Source organism: Nicotiana attenuata, chromosome 2 (genome assembly GCF_001879085.1).
Source record: "Nicotiana attenuata strain UT chromosome 2, NIATTr2, whole genome shotgun sequence".
Classification (NCBI taxonomy): domain Eukaryota; kingdom Viridiplantae; phylum Streptophyta; class Magnoliopsida; order Solanales; family Solanaceae; genus Nicotiana; species Nicotiana attenuata.
The window spans coordinates 41,389,680-41,410,352 of NC_031990.1; the positions used below are offsets into that span (position 1 = coordinate 41,389,680).

A 20,673-nucleotide genomic window follows, 5' to 3' on the forward strand; every position below is an offset into this window, starting at 1 on the left:
TTAGTTTAATTGAATAATGCTTTTTTAGAAAATTAGAAAAGATTGGACTCTTCCCGACGATAGATCTCCTAGACAATTTTCTCGAGGGTTTAAAGTCTAATAAAAAAACAAACAAAAAATGAGAAACATAAAAAAACATGAATTTTAATTATTTTTTTAGGTAGTAATAGTCTCCCGTGATTTTTCTTTATGTCTCGATTCTTTTCCATGGGATGTAGTTTGAACTGGATCATAGTTTTTTTTTTGAGTAGATTAGGATTTAGGAAATAAAAGAAGGAAGATGGAATTTTAGGCGCCCTTTTGACTTGTTTTATTGTAGCATATTTAGGCTCTAGTATGTGTAGTACCTTCCCTATGGTTTGAAAATGCTTAAGATGCCTTGTTGTGTATATAGCATATTGATTGACGCCTATATCTCGTTTTCTTGGTTTGTGTCACTTTGTGTTTAATGTCTGATAGTTTGTGCTCCGTGAATACTTGCAATTGTTTGAGAATCGGAATGGAACCGTCCTTAGTAAGCATGTGCCATGTGTGGTGAGAAATTGTGAAGTCCGTGTCATTGTATTAGAGTTTAGAACTTGCCCGACATGTGAGTTGAAGCGAAATCCTAGGCTTTGCTTGGTTTAAAAAATGATTTTACGCTTTTTTTTATTTTATCTTTTTGAGCTTAATGCATACCAGAAATAAAATTATCCCTAGTCAACCCTTTTGAGCCTATAAACTTTTATTTGGCAACCACATTAGAAGCATATACCCCTTTGTTATGAATTGTCATTGTTTTGATCCTTGTACCTCTTAAAGTACTTTAATTGTAAAATGAGCGCTAGAAGAAGTAATGAGGAAACTTTGGTGGATTTTGAGTGGAACCAATAAAAGAAAGAAAGATGCACTGGTATTGTAAGGAATACATCACTAGAAGAACTGGTAGAGAAACAAATAATATAATATGTAGCAATGAAAAATAAGCTTATCTTATCCTTGCTAGTGGGTATGAATCAAAGTAATGCTTAAAGAAAGAGAAAATATTTTTGTGAGTGATATTGTTTGTGAAATTGAAGTTGTGTTGAAGAAAAATGCGCTTAAAATTAATTTTGTGATATGTTAAAGTGCTTAGAAGGGTATGCTATTCCTAAATTTATCATACCCGTCACTTAACCCGCATTGCTACCATGAAAAAGTCCTAATTGATTTTAGATCGAGCAGACCTACATTAGTAGAGGTTTACATAATGGGCAAGCCTATGATACTTTGTGCATGCATGCGACTTCTTTGTGAGAGTGAGGAATTTCTTTGATATATGTGAGTCCTTAAAATATATTTGAGCATTTGATTCTAATGTGTGGATTCAACTTAGTCTTTTGTTCTTGTTGTGAGAGCACACAATTTCGCGAGGGATAGGTGACATTATTAGATTTCTCTATTATGTTAAGTGTTCAAGCCATGAATGTATTGTGATATTGAGTTGGTTTGTGAGACTAGGATTGTTATGAGCATGTTGTCTTGGTGATGAAATTTTTGAGGTACGACACAAAGTAAAGGGAAATGTGTGTTGAAGGCATATGCTAAAGTTTAATTATTGCTTATCAACCATAGTCATAGGTATGGTGTGCTTCGGATGTGCTAAAAGAAAATAAAGTGCTCAAGGTTAGTGTGAAATTGTGGTTGACTCGAAGACGAGCAACATTTAAGTGTGGGGTAGTGATGTTTGGCCAAAATGCTATATTTTTAGTATATTACTCGCCTTTCATGTTGTTAGTTTAGTGGTTAATTGTGTGACGTTTGAGCTAAATTATGTTGTTTTATGTGTAGGAGCATCGCTAGACAAAGACGAGTGAAAGTTGCACAAAAAGACGACAAAAATATGAGACAAGAGCACAAAAGAAAGAAGTACCCAAGCCTTGCTACATGCCAAGTATAACCAGCTCTATAGCCAGCTTGACCGCGCTACAGGCCAGGCGTAGCCAGTTCTGTAGCCAGGCTGACCGCGCTATAAGCCTGGCCTTGCGAGGTCTATAGCCCGTTGATCAAAAGTGCGTGGATTAAAAGACTCCAACCCAGATTTGGACTCAAGGACCTCGAGTCCTAGCCTATAAATACTGCCTAAACACGTGTAAGAGGAGGACATTATTGGAGAGGCAAGAAGGCTACGACACTTGGAAGCAACGAATCACAAGAGTTTTCTCTTCCGTTCTTCCTTAATCTGTATTTTAATGCCTTCAAATATTATCACGATTGTTAGTATGGTTATGAGTAGCTAAACTTTCTCATCCAGGATTTGATGGAACCTTTTGAAGGATAATTTTTCTGTTGCGTTTAAAATATAATTTTGCCGTTGGATTTTCTCTTCTTGTTCAACTACGTGATTATCTTAGTTGATTGAAGGGCCCTCAATTGACTGTGCCTATTTAGTGTGTATTGCTTGAAAAATGGTACATATTTAGATAGTTGTTGAACAACATCACTCCTAACGTATGTGAGGAATCCTACGGAGGGTTTAAAGGTGGGATTAGGAATAACAAAATCTTGGTGCGATCTTAGTGAACAGTAAACTAGTGCCATCTAGCGTAGTTTAGAAGAATAAGTCTAGTAAATTGTGGTAGTTGGTCGGAAGAGAATTACGACACCTGAAGTACTCACGATCGGTAGAGAATACTTAGGTGAAATTATAGAAGGCGTAGCGGGAAAAATTCCGACAATTGGGAAAATCATAACTCTAGATCTCCTTAATCTTGTCTCCAACCATTAGTCTTATTGGTTGATAATTTTATTGCTTTTAGCATTTGTTAATTAATTAGTTTAAAATAAAAATTACAATCTTTATAACTAGGAAATTATTTGAACTTGTATTTCTTAGCCATACTGGACAGTTGTAGCTAAGCCTTAGTTCTCTGCGAGATTCGATTCCGAACTTTTAGATCGAATTATATTTGCAGTGACCATTTATCTTTTCTAGGATTAGAGTTGGGTGTGATAACTAATGACCACCGGAACTTAAACGATTGCTATAACTGTTAAAAATTTTAAATTTTGACACAAGGCTTTTTTTCCCGAAACTCTTATTACTGGGGTCAAAATGCAGAAGTTTCCTACTATTTGTGTCATTAGCCCTTGTTGTTTTTGAGGCAATCTCGAGAAGGAAAAATTAATTTTCACCCCTTAACTCTTTCCGACCCGAACCGGACCTTTCCTCAACCCAATAGCTCCCCACGGAACCCCCAAATCTTCATTATTTTCAATCTTCCAAAAACCCCTGAAATTTGAATAATTCGAAAATCCCCAATTTGTTCACCAAAAGCCCCAATTGATATGTCACAGAAGAAAGAATCAGAGGGTATCGCTCTGCTATCGATCTACGGCGATGACGAAGATGACGAAATGGAAGATATGGAAGAACGCCAAGAAGAAGAAGAAGAAGAAGCAAGGCGAGAAGAATACAAACTTGAATCCGAAAATATGGACTCAGAGCTCCTCCAAGATGACAACAATAACAGAATTGTTGGTTCTGATTCGGGTCGGAGTTCGACTCCATCACCACTGATCCAACAACTTCAGCAGCAACAGCAATATGTTGAAACTTTGACGGTTTCGAGTTTAGGGGTAATTGGGTCTACCACTACGACGCCGTTTATGTCAGTCGCTTCTCCAAATAATCCTCAGCCGATGGATTTGAATGTGAATGTGAGTAGACGAGGAAGGCTTACAATTGTTGACTATGGTCATGATGAGGTTAATATGTCTCCCGAAACTGAGGTAGCTACTCTTATTTTACGCTCTCATTTAAACTTTGATTTAAATCATGCTAGAAGACTCAGGTTTAATAGGATACTATTAGAGATTTATTATTCATGTAATGAAGTTATGAATGTAGGAAGGAGAAATAATGGCCAGTGGGAGAGTCTTGTACGGAGAGGAACTTCAAACTGTTAGTGGTATGTATGTATGCTTTGTGTTTTTCTATATTCAGCTCTGCGCCTCTCTATACTTTTTTGTTTTGTTTTGTTATGGCCCTTGCTTATTTGAAGTGATCCTAGGAGTTATATGCCTAGTGCGGTTTACTTCGTTCATATATGTGTCAAATTGAAGCAAGTGTTCTCAATATATAGTCAACTATTGTAATTCAACCAATTATTATCTCGCTCCCATCTATCGCAGTTTGTTTGTCTCTATTTCCTAAGTACGCCTCTCTATTTTCAGAACTATTTAGATTACATATTTTCATTTTGCCCTTATTTGCACTTATGAGAATTGACATGACTTGCTGTAGACCTCACTTGATACAAGAGAGAAAGTCAGTCTAATACTAAAGATACTTTTGGTATTTTATGCATATTTAGTTTATGTGTCAAAAGTCTCATTTTCTTTTAAGTTCCATGTCCAGTCGATTATTTGGAATAAATTGGGACAGGGAGTTTCTTTTATAAGCTTCTTCATAAATATGCATGGGAGCAACTTTTGGGTAAAAGAAATCATTTTTAGTTGGGTAGCAGAACGTCATTCGGTAAGAAATTGCCATTACAGTTTTTTGATCCATATATTTGATATGTAAAAAAGACGTCTTCCGTATTTGTGACGTATGATTGACTAATGTTACTCCAATTATTCAAAGTCAAAACTAAAAAGAGAACTCTGTTGTTTTCTGCACCTTATTAATTTGGGAGTTCAAGCTTAAAAATCTCACTACTTTCTTTTTCAGTTGAATCTATAGAAAAAGCTTCACCAGCTCTTCAGGTTAGGACACCGAGCACTCAAACCCCTCCTCAGTCAGCTGAACCATCTGATCGGATCGATGATGTTATGGACTTTGCTGTTAATGAAGGACATGGAGTGGCTGAAGAATCTGATATGGTTCCTGCAGAAGAACAAAAAGATGTAGATTTGTTGGAGAAATTTCTTTCCCCTCCACCAAAGGAAAAGTGCTCAGATGAATTGCAAGTAAGTGGCTGTAGTAGTATTTTCCAAACTTTAATGATATTGGAAATGTGCTTATCTTTATTTATATATGCACTATCTTGAGGTAGCACTGAATTTGAAATAGACCTTTAAAGTTGAAGCTCTGCATCTTCAGACTTGCTTCTGTAGTGTACTTTTGGATAGTATTGGCAACTTATATGTCTCTTGCATTATGTCTTCTAAAATGAATTTGCATCTTATGCAGCACCTTTCTGCTATAGATTATGCACTGTCTGAATTGGGACTTCGAGAAATATGTTTCTCAATTCTACAGTGACTGGTAAAGGAATGGTTGGTTACATGAGGACGAACTGAGGGAGATGAAGCAAAAACTTAAAATGAATGTTTTTCACTTGTCCCGATCACGAAATCTGTGCTTGCTAAATCTCCCACACAGACACAATATCTCATTCTCTCTCTCTCTCTCTGACACACACACACACACGTGTAATGTATAAATACTCTATCCTATCATGTATCCTTTGTTTTCTACTTCTTGACAAATCTTAAGTGGGTTACAATAAGCTCCGGTTGAAAGTATATCATGCTTTTTGCATAGGCAAGTTTCCGAGTTGGTAAGAGATTTAGACTCTGAACAGTACATGTATCTAGTGTCATTTAGTAATTTGACCTTGAATGTTACATACGTGCCAGTAAAAAGTGAACCTTTATCATACTAGCTAACCAGAAACTGCTTGCCCATTTGGAATACACTAAAAGGAAACTACTTTTGGCTTCCATTTTTCTGTGAACTTACCATTTATATATAAGGAGGGCCTTTTGGTGTATCCCTGTTGCGTAGATGATTAATTTGGCTAATTTGCTTTTAATTTGTTACACTCTTTTTCTTGTCAATTCATTCTGCAGGAAAAGATCATTAAATTCCTTGCTTTAAAGAAGACTACTGGCAGAAGCTTTAATGCAGAAGTGCGCAACAGAAAGGAGTACCGGAATCCAGACTTCTTGCTGCATGCAGTGACTTATCAAGATATTGACCAGATAGGATCTTGCTTCAGTAAAGACGTATTTGATCCGCGTGGATATGACAAAAGTGACTTCTATGATGAAATAGGTTACTAGCAATATAATTTTCTAATTTTTCTCTATCTTTCGACTAGAAATATCTACTTTTGAGTTGCATTGGTTATGGCATGTTTGAACAATTTTGTTACTTCCACTGTTATACTTTTGTTAACAAAATAGTTCCTTATGTGAATCTGGAACAAGAATGGGATTATGACCTTTTCTGAGAATTCAGTTCAATCGTATCTTTTTGCTGGTATTCATAGGGGTTTAAATTTTAAAATCGTAAAAGTTCCGTTATCTTAGGACTCCGACAGATAGCTGTTAGAAAATTTTAGTATATTGTACTGTCCTGAAGATGAGTGACTTTATATCTAAAAAATACTACAGCCTTTTTACTGGATCTAAAGTACACCTCACAAGGATTTTCATGCTATGTAGCTAACATCATACCTTTTCAACTTTTTTGTTGGGAGATATAGGAGGTTTAAAGGATATCTATTTCTTTTGAGGTTAAGCATTCACAAAATTTTGTTCATTTCAGTGTTAGAATAATTTCTCTTGAGTTTTTGGATAATTTAGCACATGCGAGGTAGAGAGGAGTGCGAACAGATAGATGTATAAAGTAGCTAGAAGGAGGCGAAACTGGCGGTCACGGAGGCTAAGACTGCGCCTTTTAATCGTCTGTACGAGGAACTAGGGGCCAAAGGCGGGGAGAAGAAATTATTCCGGCTGGCCAAGGCGAGAGAGAGGAAGGTTCAGGATCTGGACCAAGTGAGGTGCATCAAAGACGAGGACGGTAGAGTATTGATGGGAGAGGCCCATATTAAGCGGAGATGGCAGACTTACTTTCATAAACTTCTGAATGAAGAAGGGGATCAAGATATTGTTCTAGGCGAGTTGGGGCATTCCGAGAGTCACCGCGATTTCGGGTACTGTAGGTGCATGAAGGTTGAGGAGGTCGTGGGGGCTATGTGTAAGATGAGCAGGGGCAGAGCTATCGGGCCTGACGAGATTCCGGTAGAATTTTGGAGGTGTGTGGGTAGAGCAGGTTTGGAGTGGCTGACTGGGTTGTTTAATGTTATTTTCAGGACGAAGAGGATGTCAGATCTGTGGAGGCGGAGTACGATGGTTCCGTTGTACAAGAACAAAGGTGACATCCAGAGTTGCAACAACTATAGGGGTATCAAATTATTGAGTCTTACCATGAAAGTTTGGGAGAGGGTGGTAGAGGCGAGGGTGAGGAGGACAGTGTCTGTATCAGACAACCAGTTCGGGTTTATGCCGGGTCGTTCTACTACGGAAGCTATCCACCTTATTAGGAGGTTGGTGGAACAGTACATGGATAGGAAGAAGGATCTGCACATGGTGTTTATTGATTTGGAGAAAGCATATGATAAGGTTCCTAGAGAGGTTCTTTGGAGATGCCTAGAGGCTGAAGGTATGCCGGTTGCTTACATTAGGGCGATTAAGGACATGTATGATAAGCTAAGACTCGGGTTATGATAGTGGGAGGCAACTCTGAGCATTTTCCGGTTGTTATGGGGTTACATCAAGGATCTGCGCTCACCCCATTCTTATTTGCCCTGGTAATAGACGCACTGACACACCATATTCAAGGAGAGGTGCCATGGTGTATGTTATTCGCTGATGACATTGTTTTGGTTGACGAGACGCGGAGTGGTGTTAACGAGAGGTTGGAGGTAATGGAGACAGGCTTTTGAGTCTAAGGGTTTCAAGTTGAGCAGGACGAAGACGGAATATCTTGAGTGCAAGTTCAGTGCCGAGCCGAGGGAAGCGAACATGGACGTGAGGCTTGGATCGCAGGTCATTTCTATGAGAGGCAGTTTCAAGTACCTTGGGTCGGTTATCCGGGGGATGGGGAGATCCACGAGGACGTCACACACCGCATAGGGGTGGGGTGAATGAAATGGAGGTTAGCATCTGGAGTCCTGTGTGACAAGAAAGTGCCACCGCTACTCAAAGGTAAGTTTTATAAAGCGGTGGTCAGACTGGCCATGTTGTATGGGGCGGAGTGTTGGCCAGTTAAGAACTCACATGTCAGAAGATGAAAGTAGAACAAATGAGGATGTTGAGGTGGATGTGCGGGCACACTAGGATGGATAAGATTAGGAATGACGTTATTCGAGAGAAGGTGGGCGTGGCTCCCATTGATGACAAGATACGGGAAACGAGGTTCAGATGGTTCGGGCACGTACAGAGGAGAAGCTTGGATGCCCCAGTAAGGAGGTGCGAGCGGTTGGCGTTGGTGGGTACGAGGAGAGGTAGAGGTCGGCTTAAGAAGTATTGGGAAGAGGTGATCAGGCAGGATATGGCGAGGCTTCAGATCTCCGAGGACAGTACTCGATAGGAAGCTGTGGAGGTCGAGCATTAAGGTTGTAGGTTAAGATCCTTCAGCTAAAAATGGAGTTACAGCAATTAGCCAAGGTTGAAGAAATATCCTGGAGACAAAAGTCAAGATGCTTGTGGTTGAAAGAGGGCGACAGAAATACAAAATACTTTCAAAAGGTAGCCAATTCTCATAGGAGGTATGACTGCATTGACAGACTACAAGTAGGATAGGATATCATTGAAGAAAAGGAACATATTAAAAGGGTGATATTAGATTTTTATCAAGCTCTATACTCTGAGAATGAAACTTGGAGACCTAGTTGTACTTTTGAAGGCTTGGGTTGTTTGAACGATGAGGAGAAGGATGCCTTGGAAGTTGCTTTTGAAGAGGAGGAAGTTTTAGATGCTATCAACTCTTGTGCACCTGACAAAAGCCCCGGCCCTGATGGTTTTACTGGCTTTTTATCAGAGATGTTGGGATACTGTAAAACTGGATGTCATGGGGACTTTCAACCACTTCCATAGAAACTGTCACATGGTTAAGTCATTTAATGCCTCTTTTATTGCTCTCATCCCTAAAAGGAAAGGAGCAATTGAACTCAAAGATTTCAGACCTATTAGTCTTACTAGTAGTGTCTACAAGATAGTGGCGAAAGTGCTGACCGATAGACTTAAAAAGGTGATCGGGAAGTTGGTCTCTGGCTACCAGAATGCTTTTATTAAAGGCAGGCAGATTACAGATGCTGCACTAATTGCTAATGAAGTCTTGGATTGGAGGCAAAAAAATGGTGAACCTGGCGTGCTCTTTAAGCTTGATATAGAGAAGGCCTTTGACAAAATCAATTGGCAGTATCTCATTTCAATTTTAAGGCAGATGGGATTTTGGTGAAAAATGGATCAGATGGATTAGATATACCTTCTCCACAGTCAAATATTCTGTTCTTGTTAACAGAAGCCCTGTTGGCTTTTTCTCCCCTGAGAGAGGGATAAGACAAGGGGATCCCTTGTCCCCTTTCTTATTCATTCTAGCGATGGAGGGACTTAGCAGAATGCTGGATAAAGCGAAGCAAATGCATTGGATGCAGGGTTTTGATGTTGGCAACAACTCTGGCTTAACAGTTTCAGTGTCTCACTTACTGTTTGCTGATGATACCCTCATTTTCTGTGGTGCTGAGAAGTCTCAAGTTGAATATCTCAATCTTACTCTGTTGATTTTTGAAGCTTTGTCAGGGCTGCACATTAACATGTCAAAAAGTGTCATTTACCCTGTTAATGTGGTCCCAGAACTAGAGATGTTGGCTGATTTAATGTGTTGCACTACAGGTTCATTTCCTACCACCTACTTAGGCCTCCCATTGGGTGCTAGACACAGATCAACTGAGATATGGAATGTGGTTATTGAAAAATTTGAGAAAAGACTAGCGTCCTGGCAGCAACAATATCTTTCTCTTGGTGGCAGACTAACTCTCATAAATAGTGTGTTGGACAGTATACCAACCTATTTTATGTCTCTCTTTCCAATTCCTGTCAAAGTCCAAAAGCAGCTAGATAAACTCAGATGTTCATTCTTGTGGGAAGGCAACAACAAGAACCATAAATTTCACCTTGTCAAATGGGCTAAGGTAACACTTCCTAAATCACTTGGAGGTCTCTAGGGGTAAAGGACTTTGCTTTACATAGCAAGAGCATGCTAATGAAATGGCATTGGAGGTATAATCAGGAAGGAGTTGGTCTCTGGAAGGAGGTTGTTCAAGCTAAGTATGGCTGTCAAAATCACTGGTGTACCAATACTGTTAGATCTAACTATGGATGTGGGCCGCGGAAGGGTATCAGGAAACTGTGGGATGTCTTCACTGTTGATTCAACCCATCAGGTGGGAAATGGGGAACATATCTCATTCCGGAAAGATAAGTGGTTAGGCCATACTACACTGATGGATGCTTATCCAAGACTATTTTCTATCGCTGCTAACCCAGACTCTACAGTTGTGCAGAATTGGGAGGTTAACTCATGGAACCCAAGCTTAAGAAGAAATCTGAATGACTGGGAGTTTGATGACTTGGTAGCACTTCTTGGCAGCCTTCACAATAGTTCAACCATTACTCCAGGTAGGGACAAACTCAGATGGGGCAGCAGTAGGAGTGGTGCATACTCAGTCAGAGCTAGTTATCAAACCTTAAGCTCCAGGAAGGAAATGATTGATCAGTGGCCCTGGAAACTAATTTGGAGGACAAAAATGCCTCCAAAGGTCAGTGCTTTTTGCTGGATAACTCTAAATGGAGCATGCCTAACCCATGACAATCTCATCCGAAGGGGTTTACAGCTTGCTAGCAGATGCTACATGTGCCAAAGCAACTCTGAAACAATCAACCATTTATTTCTTCATTGTCCAGTTGCAACAGACATATGGTCCATGTTTCTTTCACTCTTTGGTTTGCATTGGACAATGCCATGCAGTGTTAAGGAAGTTTTTGTGAGTTGGAGTTCATGGAAAGTTGAGAAGTCCATCAAGAAAATCTGGTCTATGGTTCCTGCTGCTATATTTTGGTGCTTATGGACAGAAAGGAATCAAAGATGCTTTGATGGCATCTCAACTGCTAGATACCTACTCAAGGCTAGATGTTTGGTCACTCTTTTTAGTTGGGTTAAACTCTCCCCTATGTATAACTCTGACCAATTTATGGAATTTATCAGCTCTCTAGTTTTATGATAGATTTTTTGTTACTCTCTTCTTAGGGGCTGATATCTTCCTTTATTTTGTAATACGTGCATCCACTGGATGCTTTTGTCAATAATACACTACTTCATCAAAAAAAGAGGTAGTTGAGCATATTTAGTCTACCAGTGTGAGGTTAGGCTGATAGGATTTAATCTTAGACTGCTAGTGGTCAATGTTGCGTTTACTACTCTTCCGTTTTTATAGTGTCGGGCCTTATTTACTGGTTATTATTTATGCTTTCCATTTATTTACTGGTTCTTGTGATGTTATTATTTCTAGGGTTTTTATTTTATCTTATTGATGGTACTGATGTATTGTCTCTTTTCGTCTTCTTGAGCCGAAGGTCTATCAGAAACAACCTCTCTACCCCCTCGGGGTAGAGGTAAGGTCTGCGTACACACTACCCTCTTTAGACCCCACTTGTGGATCTTACTGAGTTGTTGTTGTTGAGTTTTTGGATAATTTCTTATCTACGAATGCTTTATCCGAAAGAAATATTGATTGGAATATTTATTTTGTAAGCAGAAGTTGAAATGAAGCGTGAAATGGAGAGAAGGGAGCAAGAGAGGAAGAGGAGTCCAAAAGTTGACTTCATATCTGGAGGAACACAACCTGCAGCCATGGTTCCTACACCAAAAATCAATTTGCCAATTCCAGGTTACCCACCTTTCTTCTTCGAGTCAAAATCTCTCTAGCACAGGCCTCCATTCACAATTGATTATAAGAGTTCCCTGCGTTACTCATTTTCTCTCTGCAATTCTTTTGCATGGGATGGCTCCTGTCTCTGTTGGTGCATTACCGCCCACTGTAGATGTTGTAACTCGGGATGGTAGACAGAACAAAAAGTCAAAGTGGGACAAGGTTTTTATCTGCACAATGTCAATTAAATTGCATTTGATCATCCCCGTTGCCTCTTGTTTATAATCCCAAATGTTACATTTTTAGGTGGACGTTGATCGGAGAGATCCTGTTTCTGCTGTTGGTGCACATGCAGCACTTTTATCAGCTGCTAATGCTGGTACTGGCTACACTGCTTATGCGTAAGTTTATTACGACTCCGTTTTATCTGTATTTCTGTAATCTCGTAGAGTTTCCTTTGCATCACTTGACCCACCTCCCCTGGCCACCCTACGGGATAAGAAAGGTTTAGATTGTATGGGTGGCTAACTACTTCTTAGCTTCTAATAATAATGAGCCTCGGGTATTACTTTCTGAGAAATAATTGATGTCGAGCCATAATGGGTTGAAAATTCAACATGTTGTGTAAGTCCCACATTGCTTTATCTTTTCATAGTTGTAAGCTTTCACCATAACATCCCTATGAGCGTCTAAGGTATGCCTTGTTAGAAGTGTGCAAATAGTGCAATAGATAGAGCACTTGCCTTGAGCAAAATACACAAATACTGGAAGATGGATATATATGCCTCCTATTAATCTGTAGAGTGGTGCAGTGTTGGTTTCCTAGGAAATCCACTAAAGATATCGGAAAGCTCTTCTTTTCTTTTGCTGAAATCTAATCTTTATGCAGGTTGAGGCACTTTTCCTGCCTCGCTCTGGTATTCTTAATGTTCGTAATATAGCCATTTTTTGCGTGATTTTTTTGCCAAAAAAACTAAAAGGCTCACTATTTAAGTTAAAATAGAAATTCACTACCCCCCCCAAAAAAAAAAAAAAAAAAAAGAAAAAACACACAGAGAAAGAGAGACACAAATAAAAAAGGAATTATAATGGAAGTAGTTAAGCTCAGTGCTTTAAAAGGCATTTTTGGCGAGTCCCAGGGCGGGGCGTATCGAAAAAGCTTCAGGGCAGTATGGAAAGGCGTAGTTCCTGTGGGCAAACACACTATATATAGGGCGCACTCCAAGGCGAAATAAGTGCACCAAGCTTAGGACTCACGCCTTATGGATCTCAACTAAATTAGGGATAATTAGGCAATTCCACTTCTTTTTTAAACCGTCTTCGCGCATACGCCTCTTTCCACCAGAGAAAAATATCCCTAACTCATTAGCTTCTTTGCTGAAGAAACCTCCTTGCTCCTCGATTGCTCAAAGCTTTTTGTCCTCATGTTTTGGTGCTCTTTGTTTCACCACTACTCTACAACTTTAAAATATATGTTTCGTCCCTCTTGCTGCTTTATGTTTTGTTCTCCCTGTCCGAATGATGAAACTCTCTCTGCATTTTAATCATATTTTGAGTGTAGATCATTGTGATCCATGGCTTTGATATTACGTTCAGCATATACTTTATTTGCTTCTTTGAATTCTAACTGTATTTAAGTCTATCCAAAGCTATTGAACAGGATTTGTTTGCTTAAGCTTTTTCTACTTTTTTCTTATCCGAAATGTGTAAAGAACTAAAAGTAAAATATCATTAAGATGTACCTCAGGTATTATCACATTTTGTGTCGTTAGTTCAATCAGATAATAATTATAATAATTTTCCTATATTTTCTTTTTAATATTCTACCAAAAGTTAATCAAATTTTCATATATTTCAGAAAAAATATAGCTTATTTATTAATTATAAAATAAAATATAAAATTGTAAAATTGAAGATCCATGGACTTACGCCGTGTCTAGGGTCTTATGCCTTGCCCCCTTTTAGGTAAAACGCCTCGCCGTGCCCCCTGCCTTTTAAAACATTGGTTAAGCTCACATCTAGTTGTGTTTCATTTAGCAAAGGGTGTACTGTAGTATGTGTACTTCAAGAATGTATATCATCATGCTAATGTAAGAAATTGTAACTTCATTACATAGCCTGCAAAGAAACTTGAGGTTTTGTACCTTATCTTTTTTTTTTTTTAAATAAAAGGGAATTGAGTTTTCGTTTGTAAACATGACTCACCAGCGTTCTCTTATTGCTGATCATTCATATTATTAAAATGATATCTTATAAAAAAAAAGTGAGAGGAGAGAGATGCTAACTTCATAAAGCTATGAATGTATTTCCAGTTCAAAGATGTGTCAGATTTTCATTGTTAATTCAATTGCAGCACATTATATTTTAGAAGTAAAACATCTCTCTCTCTCAACATAACTCATTTATGGAATTAAAATCTGTCTTTCAGCTTCCTAGTTACTACAGGGTCCTAAATTTGTGCTTGATTTTGAATTATAGTTTCTATAGATTTCTTCGACTTCTTAGATACACTGCTATTCCTATCTGCGGTCTGTTTGTTAGTCAAACTTGCAGCGAAGAAAGAACTTCAGATTACGGGCGTCACATCCTAAAACATCAGTCCTAAGAGCTTTTGCAGTTTAAAATTTATAGGAGTAATCCATGGCGTCTAATGTAGCATACATCTCTTCTTCTTAAACTTCTATATATGTTTCCTTCCACATTGTTTTTGTGGGTCATGCAGTCCCTATCCTTAATGTGTATAGCTAATTTATTACTTTTAGTATTTCATCCAAAAAAGGAGATTCATGTTTCACTTTTTTAATTACTTTTTGGTACCCAAAAATCTTTCATCATCCTTGTTTTCGAAATATAGACATGTACTGGCGTTTCATCCAGCAGAGGGTGGAGTTATGTTTCATTCAGCAGATGATGTGGTAATGGTTCATTTTCCTTTCCTACAGGCAACAAAGACGCAAAGAGGCAGAAGAGAAGCGACCTAGTGACAAGAAGTTAGATAGAAGATCTTGACAATCTAATTAGATTCACTGACTCTGAAATATTACAGCTGCAGCACCCAAGCATATACATGAAAGTAATGCCTCTAAAGAGATTATGGACTCGGGATTATGATCATCTTTGCTGTGTATAGACGAGCTTTAGAGCTTTTTATATTTGTCTTGCCAACACAATCCAGTCCTGCAAAATTTTGGCACAGACAAAACAGTTATCTTCCTTAGAGCAATGGTGCCTCATTTAGAGAGGCAATTTACTGGTAACATGGGAAGATTCCTATCTATTGTAAATTGCATACCTTGATACCCAGTTTTTATACTTGGTGAAATCAATCATGGGTTTTGAAGTCAGGAATGTACTTAGACAGTCAGAAATTGAAGGTCGTGTGAAAATTTGTCAATATGACAATTGGGGAGAGTAAATTGTATTAGATTTTTTTTGCCCTTTGTGCCATAGATGCAAAGTACATCTTTGGAATATTATAGAAAATTTTCAACTCGAACTTTTTTATTCTGAGGAAGACTCCGTTCTATTTGGATGAAACTTCTCTCTTTTTAGCTGTACCCTTTGGCTAGAGTTATAATGGAGCCGAAAATTTGTTATGTACTTTTTGTGAAAAGTTAGACACCTTGTTTCTTTATCCAGTCAAATTTCATTATTGAGTTTTTTGTTACTAGTCATTCAACCGAAAGCAAATCCCTTTCCAAAAGGAATCCTAAAGGCCACAAGGACCCTCTTAGTCATCTTTTAAGTATGAACTTTCTAAATTCTAGCCTAGCTTGTCTTGTATTGTGAATTGTGAACTGTAATCCTTATCTTTATGTCCACCTTTTGAAATTGGGTTGGGTTTTAATTCTACTTGGGATAAAAAATACCCCCTAGATAGAGTTATTTACCTTTTTTAAAGTTTCAAACCCCTCGTATGATAGCACTACTTTTGATTAATTTTCTCATATTTGCAATTGTGTTGTAAAGTTTGTGAAATTTAATCTTGGATGACGTTGCCCAGAGTTTTTATAAGTTTCAAATCCACGCTGGCCTATTTCTATTTGAGGGTCTATCTTGTTAGGTAAACTTGCACATAAAAAGTTCAAATCAGGGGTCACATCCTAAGATCCCAATCTAAAGAGCTTTTGCATTTTTAATTTGCAAAATATGGAGCAATCAATGGTATTTGATCACACACACACATCCTTTTCTTAAACTTCTTTTAACTTTAGTTTCCGACTTTTTAAAATATCCCTTCACATTCCCTTTGTAGGTCAAGCAGTCGTATCCTTAATTGAGTGTATATTGAGGAAAACATATATTCTCCCAGTCCTAATTTATGTGATATTTTCGTTTCTCGAGAGTCAATTTTGACTAATTTTTAAATTAAATTGAATTGATCAATTCGCTAGTTTAAAGTAAACACATAGATATTCAAAAGTTATACGAAAACTACTATAACTTGCAATTTCTTCTCATGTCAATATGATGAAACGATATATCTATCTATTAATAAAAGGAGAGGCAAAAGCCACTATTTTTTGACAAGTGGCATCATCACAATAAGACATTTGGCACTTTAGGACATAGCTCCAATAAAATAGGAATTAAAAAATAAATTGGACAAAAAATCTCATAATATCAGTTATTTTTATTTTTTAAGAAGCAAAATCAAAAGCATCCTAAAGCTTATGTGCGCGTTTAGGAGGGCTCCAATAAAATAGGAATTAAAAAATAAATTGGACAAAAAATCTCATAATATCAGTTATTTTTATTTTTAAGAAGCAAAATCAAAAGCATCCTAAAGCTTATGTGCACGTTTAGGAGGGCTACTATTTTTTAGACCTATATTTGGAGAAACTCTCCAGCAAAATTCGATATTCTATGTTCGTGAATTAAAAGTTTCAGGTTATTTTATTTTTAACAAGTACTAACTGATTTTACATGTGAACGTGAATACACACGTTTATATCCCACTTGCCCTATATTTTAGATCTTATTTAAACCTACGCTATGTAAACCTACCCACGATCTGTAACCATCTGTAACTGTTCAAATCTGGAAGGTAGCATATTCCGACTAACTTGCCAATCTCAACTGCTGTTAATTTGTGTGATATGCGTCCAAGGCTCTCATGCTTTTAGGTTTGTCGATACTTTCTCTTAGAAATTAGTGTTGTTTTCAAGTCTTGTGGTTGCTTCAGAAATTGTTGAAAGAATTAGATGAGATCACCAGTAAATAGAGTTGTTGTACGTGAGCTTCATCACACTGAGGGTTGGCAACTAGCCCCACTAAATTTGGCTTTGCTTTTCCAAAGGACTCTACAACTTCTCACACTAAATTCTGTTTCTATGGCACTTTGACATGGAAGAACAGAGGAAACTCGCAAGAAAAATAAAATATGCATACGGAACCAAAAACGGCCTAAATATTCCTCGGATAACAAAGGTATGAACTGTTAACATCACTATTTACAAATTTTTATATAAAATCATATAATATTATACTTAAAGTTACAAATACTAAAAACTGATTGTGACATATGAAAATAGAAAAATATAATTTTATGCAGTCCTTTTATTACAATACAGTTGTACGCTGTTCTTTTCTGTGCCGTTAATTAGATTCTCCTTCTTCTAACTTGATTCGTCTTTCTCCCTAGCTTTTTATTTTGCCATAAACTATCGATCAACTCCTTAAGTTTCTTTAACTATTCAGATTGTAGCATATTATCTGTGTACATTCTAATGATGAAGAGAAAATTATGTACCTTTGTTCCAATACAGTTGTCCCATGTTCTTTTGTTTTGCTCAAATTAGTTTTTCCTTCTTTTTACCTCATTCGTTTTTTCTAATTGACCAGAAATAATTTGCCCAAAAATGTTGGTGATGTTCTTAATTTTCTTTAATTTTTGAAAGCTCTTGCATATTATATGTGTACACTCTAATGATGTTAAAAATATCTTTGTTGGAAAAAATAGTAAAATTAGATTTATTTGAGTTTACACGGTTCTAGATTGTTCATTGAAATCATGTATTTCATTATGAAGCGATGACGTAAAAGATCTATATTATAATAGGAATAGTTCATAAATACTAATTGCATATTATCATAACTTATTAGTAGAATTTGAGGATATCAAACTTTTCGCGTTGTACAGTCTCTCCATGTAGGTAATGAGGTTATAAAGTTATATACTTATACCTGTTAAGCTTAAAAGATTGGAAAGAAAAAGACCTTTAAATTTTTTTAAAGTTTAAAACTTTATTTTCTGTGTTATTTTTTGGTGGAGCTATCATAAGTTACGTGTGATTTGACCAAATGTGAAATGGGAAAAAACCTATGGTGCAAATAATGGTTCCTTTTGAGCTTTTCCTGTGATTTTGTTATGCTAACTCATTACTATTTTTCCAAATTTTTTTTCCTCAGCCCACCTTACTACTAAGTAGTTATGTATTTTTTGAATATAATTTAAGTTGAAATGTCATGCATTTAAGACGTCGAAATGTCACAGGCTAAAGAAAAATATTTCAGCGCCTTTGTAATGGCTGTTATTTGGAATACTAATGGATATGGTAAGCATTATTATTGTTCTCCTCCTATGATACAAATGTTTGGTGCAATTTTGTTAACAATTGCTATAGACTATAACAAAGGTGAAAAATTAAATTAACTTATACTTCAACCACCCTTCCGTCATGTAAAATGGCTAGGTGTATAGTTGTATGCTTTGTTAGTTTTAAGGGAACTTCCAGTATATTGTATCAAATATTATGAAAGTTTTATATTTGTTTCCTAAATTTAGTACATGTTTTTGAATTATTCATAATAAATTTATTGTACTATATTTCACTTAGTTTGATGTGTTGATGCAAGCTCATTTTAAAAATAATTTACTATCGTAGATAAGTTCTCTTACATCGATTATGTTTTTGTTAATGATGTCTTGATTAGTGTCCCTTTAGTTTTCCTTCACAATTTGTATGTGTGTTTCAGATAGACAGGATCTCTTATGTTCATTAATAAAATTGTCGTGATTAGTGTTCCTTTAGAAGGATAATCAAAAATATATTTGTCTTATTCATGAGTTTTCACTTTTAATAGCTTATATACGTCTGGCTAATCAAAAAATAGCATATGTACCTCTGAGTCATGTTTTATATGAGATTTGGATATTACTTCCTATGTGTACATTTAAAGCTCTTGCTTAATATTTATTTACATTTTAATGATGTTAGAAAATTATTTATCATGCTAACACACTACTGCTTTTGTCAATAAAAAAAAGAGATTCATAAGCCCCCCCCCCCCTCCCCTTGCAAACATAGTAATGTATTTTCATTAAATATAATTTAAGTTGGAATTTCATACGTTTAAGTCGTCGAAATGTCATATGCTAAAGAAAAATGTGGCAGAGCCTTTGTAATGGCTGTTCTTTGAAATATTAACGGATATGATAAGCATTATTGGCGTTCTCCTCACGTGATACAAGTGTCTTGTACAAATCTACTTTAACAATTGCTATAGACTATAATAAAGGTGAAAATTTGAATTAACTTATACTTCAACCATCCTTCCTCATTGACAATTTGAAGTAATTGTACAGTCATGTGAGATGGCTAGGTATTAAAATTTAACAGATGGATATATAGTTGTATGTTTTTTTTAGTGTTAAGTCGAAATCCCAGTATATAGTATCAAATATTATGGAAGTTGTTTCTTTGGTTCCTTGATTTAGTTAATGTTTTTGAATTATTCGCAGTTAACTTATTGTACAGTATTTTACTGTGCGTTTATGTAATCTCATTTTTAGAAATAATGTATTATCATAGATAAGTTCTCTTACAACAATCATATTTTTATTAATATTGTCTTTATTAGTGTTCATTCATAAATACATTTGTGACTATGTTTCAGATAGATAGAATTTCTTACATCAATTGTGGTTTTTTCTATTATGTCATGATTAGTGTTCCTTTACGAGGATAATCCAAAATATTTTTTTTTCTTTTGGATGAGTTTTCACTTTTAATTTCTTATACACGTATGCCTTATAAAATAATAGATTGTGTACCTTTGAGTCATATTTCATGTGTGCTTTGGATGATATTACTTCCTATGTGTACTTTCAAAGCTCTTGCACATTATTTGTGTACATTCTAATGATGCGACAAAGTTTCTGTGTTCTGAAAGAGTTAGTGATAGAGTTATTTGAATTTATGCAATTGTTCATTAAAATCATGTTGTGCACAATGAAGTCGATGGCGTAAAAGATCTATATTAAATGCAAGAATGTTAAATAATAAATTTGGAATATGTCATAGATCTTAATAAAAAGTAATGTTGAAACATATCTTGGGGATTAGTGGTCCCTAGCAAAAAAAAATTTAGACAGACAATCCAATTAAATTCATCTTTTCTTTTTGGTTTAATTCTTTTTAATGCGGCCGACAAATTTAGTTTGCAATATACATCTGTTTCCAATATCTCTTTCTACTTTTTTATTTAATTGATCCGCGCATCGCTCGGGTAAGTATACTAGTTTTAAATATTAATCAAAGTTCACATAATTTGAATGTTAAAGAAGTGAAAAAAGTTACATAAATTAAGACAGAGGACGTACTTGTATTTGTATTACTGTCACCTAAACTAGGAAGGGAGTAGTTGTATTATAATTGATGAAAGAAAAACACGTCTTGCATATGAAATTTAACTTGTATTAAATCTCTTGGTTTATTATAAACATTGAGTGTTGTAAGTATTTCGGTATATTTAACCTTTTTTTATTAGAGCAAGTAAACTTTCTTATAGAGTCTCCTACTCTTCTTATCATGACTGACAACAACGAATCTCATACTTCTATCCTGAATCCAACTATTCTAATGTCCTTATGTGATATTATTGATTGGGGAATCAAAGAGTTTTTTATTACGATTATCTCAAAAATATTTGAAGAATCTGTGCTCGGATTTACATTAAAAATCAGGTGTTTTTATTTTCGAATTCCG

The 20,673-nt window shown here is 36.3% G+C and overlaps 1 protein-coding gene across 1 annotated transcript; it reads left to right on the forward strand.

The window, feature by feature from the left end:
* On the forward strand, nt 3,103–15,283 carry LOC109207870 (SAP30-binding protein). The gene is made up of 8 exons (XM_019370875.1): nt 3,103–3,750; nt 3,869–3,929; nt 4,694–4,932; nt 5,818–6,022; nt 11,570–11,701; nt 11,856–11,905; nt 11,990–12,084; nt 14,626–15,283. Exons 1-8 carry the CDS (start codon nt 3,307–3,309, stop codon nt 14,690–14,692), a joined length of 1,293 nt encoding a protein of 430 aa, XP_019226420.1. The 5' UTR covers nt 3,103–3,306; the 3' UTR covers nt 14,693–15,283.